Source organism: Quercus suber, unplaced genomic scaffold (assembly GCF_002906115.3).
Source record: "Quercus suber isolate HL8 unplaced genomic scaffold, Cork oak 2.0 scaffold_669, whole genome shotgun sequence".
Classification (NCBI taxonomy): domain Eukaryota; kingdom Viridiplantae; phylum Streptophyta; class Magnoliopsida; order Fagales; family Fagaceae; genus Quercus; species Quercus suber.
Genome location: NW_027070110.1, coordinates 185,766 through 194,775, shown reverse-complemented (window position 1 = coordinate 194,775; position 9,010 = coordinate 185,766). Strand labels below are relative to the sequence as shown.

Genomic DNA, 9,010 nt, shown 5'->3' with positions numbered 1-9,010 from the left:
AGTTCAGTTGCAGTTAGACCGGTCTCAACTTCCTTACTCAGAATATTTGGGCCTAATACCGCAGGAGGCAGCCTAGCCCAATCTAACAAAAAAGGCCCACTAAACTCATTTTTTACAAGTTCAAAAATCTATACCCATTCCCATATTTTTTTTCCATTGGGTTTGGGCAGATTATTGAATCTGATCGAATTTTGCCATGTGTGAGAATAACTAGTATCCCCTAATAAAAAACTAGTATTTATGAGATCCTTTCACAAAAAAAAAAAAAAACTAGTATTTAAGAGACATAAGAGAGAGAAAAGAACATTTTTTATTTCCCACTTTGGCAGAGTACTCAGATTGAAAGTGACTTTTGTTTTGGGTCTAAACATGATTGAAAGAGACCTTAATACATTTAGATTTCCCTATGAAATTTCATATAATCAAAATCCAATTCGGTAGTTCACCTTCCAATTCGTACGGTTAGAGAAAAACCCGAACTTTCTCTTCCTACACAAACCCCAGTGTTGTTGAACTATATTTTATTTTTTTCACAGCTACCCATTTGTTTTTTGAGCAATTGGAAGCCCAATTCTTGCCGATCCAGATTGGTTCTTGCAAAAACTGTATCTGGGTTCTTGAATTTCAGGTAAAATGCAGATAACCCAGTTATAGATCTCTCTGAATTTGAACTGTAATTGCTGTATAGTGTTTCTTTCTGGCTTTATACTTTGTTTGTTTGATGGGAAACTGGGAGGAAAGGAAAGAAAATGGATTTGATTCCTGTGCTTTATAGTTTTCTAATTACTGAAAGTCTGTGAACCTGAAGTACTTATCTGGGCAAAAAACAAATGGAAAGAAATTTATCAACTTGAAGTAATGCAAGTGGTTGTGTTGCTCAATTGATGGAAATTCAATATGAAAGATTTTAATGTGTTCCCTTTTGCACGTATATGTTTAAGCTTTTCAATGAAGCATCATATTGTTACTCTACATGACTTTACTTATTCGAGTTGTTTGTCACCCTCTCTCTCTTGTCACATTCAATGTGCATATGAATGTATTTTTTGCTTTTTCTTTGTTAGGCTTTGATTTCTTGATTGCAAGTGTTGAAGTGGAGAAAACCCAGAAAAATATTGAGTGGGAAAGTTTGACAATGGTCTTTTTGAACTTTGAAGACAATCTTAGTAATTTTATGATTGGTTGCTGGAGATGATGGGGGATGGGTTTTGACTCTTGATTAATAAAAAGCCAGCATTGAACTTCTAGGAAATGAGTCGGTCTCCTTCTTTTTCAGTGAAGACAGAACTTAGTCCAAAGCTTGACCCTGCATCTTTGCGGCAATGGGTTGTGGCCTTTTGTATTATTAGATTTGATCTTGAACAGGGTCAGCTCATTGAAGAGTGTTACCCACCTGGCTGTCTTACAAAAGATGAGGAACTTGAAATCGCTTTTAGTTCTTTCCCAGATTCTGTTTCCCAGCACCAGAACCGTTCAAGTATTCATGATTGTATCTTCTTTTTCCGGTTTCGAAGGCAGAATGATTCTCAATCTGTCCTTGTCTCTTCCTCGGAGATAACTGAAGTTGATAAGGAGTTATCTCCAAAGTCCACAGACAAAAGAAATCTGACAAGATCCAATACTCGCAAGAATAACAAAGATTCAAGACATATGTATGGTTATGTTTTTAATAGACAGAGACATGATGAGAGGCTAAAGCGAGGTGGTGAGCAGAAGTCTGTGGTAATTTTGTCTCTCAGTCCTTATTCCAGTGTGTTTAGACCTTTGTTACAAATCATGGGTCCATTGTATTTTGACATTGGAAAAAAAGCTCTTGAGCATATTGCTGCTTTTGTTTCAATGTGGCCTGCTCCTAAACCTGGTAAACTAATGGATCTTCCTATAGGGAATGCAATGCTTAAAGTGAACTTGCCACCTGCTCATAGCTTGCCGTCAGAAAGTGGAATGTTGTTTGAAGAGTCTGCTTACTCTATGGCTCCTTTTCTTCCCAATAATCAGTCAGTACCGCAGGGTCTTTTCCATGATTCAGATATTTTTGGTACATTCCGTGGGCTTCTATTGCAGCTCTGGGTGTTGTGGGAATTATTACTGATTGGTGAGCCTATTCTTGTAATTGCACCAACACCTCCCCAGTGTTGTGAGGCTGTTGCCAGTCTTGTGAGTTTGGTTGCACCACTACTTTATAGTGTTGATTTTAGGCCTTACTTTACAATTCATGACCCTGAGTTTGCCCACTTGAACTCACTTAAGGAAGGAGACACATTTCCTCCAATTGTTTTGGGTGTGACAAACCTTTTTTTCCTTAAAGCTCTCCGTAAGATGCCCCACATTGTTTCAGTTGGAAGCCCAGCTCCCAACTCAAACAGGCTTGCCTTCACAACAAGATCTTCTAGTGGAAAATTTTCTGCTAGATCAGAAGCATTTGGTCTTCAACAGCTTTCCTTGAAGAAGTTTTCTCCTTCAAACTTGTTAAGTGCTGTGAAGTTGAAAAGAGATGGTCCTCTTTGTCTCATGACAGAACATAAGGAAGCCATCTGGACCACTTATGGTGCAATAACAAAGCCGGACACTTCTATCTTAAATAGGCTTATAGATGCTGGGATGTCACCTAGGGTTGAGGAGTCAATGTCAGTTGTTAACAATGAGATATTGCGGCGGCATTTCTTGGAGCTCACTACCAATTTTTTGGCTCCTTTTGGTCCATATTTTAGGACTAAGACACCTTCAGAAAGTTCTTCTCCATTTGTTGACCCTCCCCCTCTCCCTTCATTTAATGCTGATGAATTTCTTGCAAGTTTGTCAGCAAGAGGTCCAGGGAAGTTCTTATCAAAGAGAATGAAGTCTAACTGGCTGGACTTGTACAGGTGATGATTACTGACTACCACATACATCATTTACTACCACTACCCAAATGACCCCTCATCTTTCTCTTACATTGTTCTCATCAAATATGGCGTCCTTAAGTTTAATTGTTCCTGCATATTTACTTAGTTACCTTTTGTCAACTTATTCTGTAAATGAATGTTTTTGATATAGAGATGCTTCCCTTTCTACCCAGGCGTTTTCTTAGAGGACCCAACTTTATGCCATGGTTTCAAAGAAGGCGTGCTGTTGCTGAACAAGAACAGCATAAACTGTGGAGGCAGGCAAGGATGAACACTGACATACAGCAGTTTATTTCTAAAAGGTCTGAGTTGGAAATTGTGGATTCCTTCAATGCCATTGAGAGGCATTTTCTTGAAGAAATACAGGTGTTTTTCCCCCTTATATCCTGTTTTCTTCTTGGTTGTGCTTTTATCTTCAGCCATTTTTTAAGAAACATGATTTAACAAAAAACACATATAAGAATCTTTTTGATTTTGAAGCATTTGCAGCTTTCAAGAGAGCACCTTATATTCAAAACAGCACTTACTGTGAGCTCTGAATCATAGTAAGACAGCACTGATCTCTTCATGAGAGGGATCATAAGGTGACATGGATCAAGTGCTTTGTGTGACTACATCAAAGATTTAAAATTGTAAAAAGGGTGATTAACTGATGATTGGTGTAGTGATTACCTCTTAAACTTGTCTTACTAGTAATGGGGTTAATTTAGCTCTCTACCCTAAACTATGAGATCATTTGCAATGTTCATCCTGAGCTATAAATTTTGCAATCAACACCCTAATTTAAGATTAATTCGCAATGTCCATTCCACAATTGGAAATCAATGTAAAAATTAGCAAAAAATGAATCGGCTGGTTGGGGGTGGAAATTGAAATATGAGAACCAATATGTTAATTTTGATGTATAATGCACCTCACTATCCAACCAACTCTCTCATTTATTAATTGTATACTAATTTTGATTGGTGGGGGTAGACATTGCTGATTTATCTCAAAGTAGGGCGTTAATTGCAAAATTTGTAATCTTGGGTGGACACTGCAAATGACCTAAATGGATAGTTTAGGGTGGATAGCTGCAATTACGCCCTGATAGTATGACTCAAGTGGTATTAGATAATAATGGCTGGGTCGAGGAGGAATTATACCAAGGTTCAAATTTCCCCACCCCCATTGTTGTATTATCCCAAAAAAAAAAAACATTTTCTCTGAATTTAAAAGCAATAATCAATGCTAACTCAAAAATTGACATAGTAATCAATCTCTCTCATCCATGCTTCCACCTTCTATTACCTGCAAAACTTGTGTTTCCTAATATGTCATGTGGAGATAGAAGTTGATTGTGACCTATATTTGATAAATTAGGAACTTGTTAATTATTGAGATCAATAGGTGTTAAAAATTAGGGTAAATAAACTATCCCAATCGTGTTGTCAGTTTTCTAGAATTTGACTTTATTTCATTTTCCTACCATGGAGGATTTTTCAGTCGTCTTTAAATTCTCACAAGTTTTGATTTTGAGCGTGTCGCTTTTTGTCTCTCTTCTTTCTAAATCCGACATTTCGGGTTGGGGTTATCCATCCATTGTAGAAGGACTACACTCTAATACATATTTTTCCTTTCCATTCTTACAAAGCTTAAACCTTGTTCTGTTTTCAACATTCTTTTCTGTCAATTGTGAAGTATAATCCACATGAAATATGAGTCATTACCATATTGGAAACTGTAATTTTCTTATTGCTAGTTATGTTTCTCAATTTGAAATATCTGTTTTGGTTCCTGGGGTTCTGGTATTGCTAATGCAAAACTGCCGGACAAGATTGGAATTTGGAAATAGGAAAGCTCGAAGAAGCATATAATTTTACAATTAGAAAACTATTTTTGTATTTGAAACTACACTATTGGCAAGACTGTAAAAACCCATTTCTTATTTGGCTATATAATCATCTCCTAAGTTGCTAGAAATCAACACCCAGCAATTCTAAAATTCCAATTTAAAATTTCATTCCTCAATAATCTGTCTTGTTTGTTTTTTTAGAGCTTTTTAAATACGCTTTCAAAGAGTACATCAATAAGAGAACTAATTCAAAAACAAAAACAAAAGGCATAATCCCACATAATCCTCAATCAGGATAAAATTACATTAATGGAATTTCAAAATTTGAAATTCAATTAGCACTAATCTTGGTGTCTGCACCGGTTAGGATATAGAGTGTTACCCTACTCAATATGGAGGTTTGGGCAGTGAGCAGAATTGATGCCAGTGAGTGGCAAATATGTAATGGTTAAGTGAGTTACAATCTGCAATATGCTGGCAGGGATGGTTGGTCACTGGCAGATCTGTGTGGTGGTTGGTGGCTAGGATCTGCAAGTATTTCATCAGTGCTACTTATCATGTGAGCCTGTGGAAGCATATTAGGTGTGGTTGGGAGATGTTCTTGACGTATATTAAAACATTTTTGTTGGTGGTGGGAGTTGCATTCGCATTTGACATGATTTATGGTGTGGAGATGTACCATTTTATCTTCTCTTCCTGAAATGTTTTCCATTGCAATGAATAAAGATGCCACTATAACAAGGTATGTGTAGAGTGTTAATGACGTACTTCATTGGTACTTAATGCAGTGAGAGTTAATCAGTGGAATGGACAGAATGGGTTCGGTAATGTCTAGAAATCCTAAGTTTGATTTAGGTCATATTATTGGGATTTGTTAGGAGTTTTTAGTGGAAGGCAAAAGGCTTCAACGAAGGTAGCTCCTTTTTTTTGGGACACTGGAACAAGGTAAAATCTAACTGTGGATAAGCTGAAAAAGTGCAAGGACATCATTGTTCATTAGTGTTGTTTGTTCAAAAAAAAAAATGGGGAGGCGATCGCCTTTTTCTGCATTGTACTATTGCTAAGGAGCTTTAGTCTGTTTTCACTTTATTGGGAATTCTTTGGTAATGCTTAAATCTGGGAGGGAGCTTTTGATGTGATGGAGAGACTACTTCAAAAGATATCAATGTTTGGATGTGTGAAATTTTATTCTTTTATGCGTGATGTGATTCATTTAGAGGGAGGTAAATGCTTGGACTACTTAGAAAGATATCAGCATCTGATAGTTGCTTGGATCATAATTAATGTAGTATTAAATTACCAAGGTATACTATTTAGGCTTAGAAGCTGAAGTACATCTGGTGATAGCATCAGATTCATCAAACTTCACATGATAAGTGTAAAAATTTAGCAAGAATTTGTAGCCTTTTAATGGTAATGATGACTAGATGAAGACGAGGAATTACAATATTAGAAAGTAAAAGAAATAGAATTAAACTGGATGACTGCTCATGAGTACCTAAGAGAGAAGTTTGTGGTATCCACTAATAGGGATTTGGCCAATACGAATTGCTTTGAGGGTTTGAAATGGATTTTTGTTCCCAACATTTCCTAGCTGCATTCTGAAGTCCAGACCAGCTATGTAAATCATGCGTGGGTGTCCTTAGTCTATATAAATATCAATTTTATCTCTGTTATTCAATATTAATGGTGGGAACTAAGGGCCTTCTACTACTACACTTGTGGATGCTATACATTACAAAACACCCTATCTGAATATTCTTCAATCAGATGAGCTTTATAAACCAATGTGTGGATAAATTGACCAAAATGCAAAAACAACCCCTGGGGTTTGGGTCAGTTGCAAACACACCCTTTAGAGTTTCAGTTCTTCCTTTTATCACCCTGAGGTATCCATATCCGCCCAAATTAACCCTTGAGACTAACTTCTGTTAACTTTAATGGACGGAAAAATCATGTACTCATTATGTGACCTTAGTAAGAAGATTTATCAACTGATTTGGACCACTGGTCGTGTGATTTTTCCGTCCATAAAGGTTATCAAAAGGTAGTCTAAGGGGTCAATTTGACTGATATGAAAACCTCAAGACGTTATAAGAAAGAATTGAAACCCAAAGGGGGATTTTTGCAACTGACCCAAATCCCAGGGGATGTTTTGCATTTAGGCCTTTTTTATAAAAAAAATTTCATATAATGCAAAAGTAAATGTAAATTGTATATTCATCATCTCTGCCATTACTTTATTTATTATTTATTTTTACATTTGATAGTATTATTCTTATCTTAATATATGAATAGGAAGCTGTATGTTCTATATTTAGATACTGTCAAAATGGGATCTCTGAGCTTCTGACTTCGGATGTTTCTTCATTGTACAACATATTATACCGCTAGATATGTATCTTAATGGAATCAAGTTAGACCAGTTATATAAACCAATGAGGGTATGCGCGCGCACACACACACGTGATGGTTTGGGATGTTAGTCTAAACGTGATTGGACGATTCATTTGGCTATTCATTAGAAATCATCAAAATGAGTAGCAGTCTCCGAAATGACAAACTTTGTAGTACAACATTTTTTTATAGAATTTTAACTATGTAGTGCTTATGCACAATATTGTTTTATGTGAAATATAACTTGCATGAATTCATATTTATATAATGAAGATACTATGGCAATATATTTACATTTCCATCAAATGCAAATCTTCAGCTGCAGGAATCGGGAAGTGCTAGTGCAGAGTCTGTATTAACTCATCAGAAACTGAAGGGAGACCTGCAGGCAGTTTTCAATGTGCTTCCTAAGGACATGCAGCAGCTTCTTCTATTAAACCCAAAAAGAGCATCTCTTCTTCAAGGAAGTCCCGAAATGAAAAAACTTCCTGGGCACCCATCAGTACAAGTTGGGGTTGTGTCTTCCATTTCACCCAGATAATAAATAGCCTGGCTAGGAAACATGTTGTCTATGGTACAGAAGGTATTCTCATTCTGCTGAAGGACAGCAAATGTTGATTATTTTTCAGCTTCCTCTGTTATCAGACTGGGAGTTCTCTGACTTAGGGCACAACTGATTATGAGGTAAGATTGATATCTATACAAAATCTCAATTCCTTAAAATCACGCTATCAATATAATACTGTTATTTTGACTTTGTATCCTTTGAACAAACAGGTGAACAAGAATTTCAAAACTGCTACTGAATCACCTGTGCCCCAAGCACACTTGAAAAAATTGAAACCCTACAAACAAATTCGATATTTCAAAATTTGTGGGGATTGGTGTTTGCCTTTTTAATGGAAGTTGAAGATTTATGCTGCTTTCATTTGTGGGATCAACTGTAGGCTAGAAACGTGTAGAGTAACTCACGGAAGAGCTCTCACTTGTAGTTTTTATAATCTCAAAAATGTTTTCAATCTATACGGTGGGGCATATCTTTCATGAATATCAAGGATCGAGCTATGTAATGCGATTGTTAACGCTAAACAGTTTCTGCAAGATGAAGTGTTTTTTTGTGAATAGTGTTTAGGTAAACAGAGAACATAGAGACAGAAAGCAAGTTGTGCATTAGTACAAATATAGGATTATTTTCCTCAAAATATTTTGGCAAGAAGATCCGCTTATTCCTACCTAGGAAAAACAAAAAAAAAAAAAAAAAAACCTTTTCTTGCCTGATTCAATGATTCTTTTGCTGTTTCGATGATTTACAGATCAGTGGGATGTAATGTTGATAAAAGCTTCAGGTTAGTTAATAAAGATGAATCAATGCCAAGAAGATGTAATAGGGAAAATTTAAAAAGTAACCCCAAAGTATATGTACTTCGGTCCGTTAGGCAAAAATTTATTCTGGAGGCTATTCAAATTTATTCTTGCTTGAAGCATCTTCAAGTTTACCTCCAGAGAAGGGAATTGAGCTGACTTTAGAAACTTGGTTCATTTGAGTGCCATTTGTCAAGAACCCAATCAATTATAGAAATCCTCTTAAAAGTTTCGGAACCCCACCACTGATTCCTCCCCTATTCGGCTGTTTCTTTTTGGAACTTTGACCAACTTTTATGCTATTTACATGGGCTTGTGCCCCTTATGGTTAGGCTCCCTCTCCCTAAATTGGGTGAAGGAAGTATCACTAGGCTATGAGGAATGCTTTAAAACTGGACCCAATTGCTCAATTTAACTTTCATTTTCAGCACTTGAATTGCTCGATTCAATTCACCTACCAGTTTTGGTTTTTTTAAACATTGGGTCAACGAATCATGAACATGTTTTATATGTAAACAAGGTTTGCGTGTAC

At 36.4% G+C, this 9,010-nt stretch overlaps 1 protein-coding gene across 2 annotated transcripts; it reads left to right on the top strand.

Annotated features, from left to right (window-relative positions):
- Positions 1–282: 282 nt before the first annotated feature.
- Positions 283–8,238, top strand: LOC112024720 (uncharacterized). 2 transcript variants are annotated; one of them, XM_024057353.2, is made up of 5 exons: positions 288–628; positions 1,065–2,864; positions 3,059–3,251; positions 7,436–7,800; positions 7,894–8,238. In XM_024057353.2, the coding sequence occupies exons 2-4, from the start codon at positions 1,252–1,254 to the stop codon at positions 7,655–7,657; spliced, it is 2,028 nt and encodes a 675-aa protein (XP_023913121.1). In that variant the 5' UTR covers positions 288–628; positions 1,065–1,251; the 3' UTR covers positions 7,658–7,800; positions 7,894–8,238. The 2 variants fall into 2 exon arrangements, with proteins under 2 accessions (XP_065622042.1, XP_023913121.1); XM_065765970.1 differs by lacking the exons at positions 7,436–7,800; positions 7,894–8,238 and having other exon boundaries at positions 283–628; positions 3,037–3,177.
- Positions 8,239–9,010: the final 772 nt, after the last annotated feature.

Bases quoted from the DNA above. Each gene is read 5' to 3' on its own strand.
- LOC112024720 (XM_024057353.2), top strand. From the start codon at position 1,252: ATGAGTCGGTCTCCTTCTTTTTCAGTGAAGACAGAACTTAGTCCAAAG. The intron at 2,865-3,058 runs GTGATGATTACT...CTTTCTACCCAG, and splicing joins AACTGGCTGGACTTGTACAG to GCGTTTTCTTAGAGGACCCA. The intron at 3,252-7,435 runs GTGTTTTTCCCC...GCAAATCTTCAG, and splicing joins ATTTTCTTGAAGAAATACAG to CTGCAGGAATCGGGAAGTGC.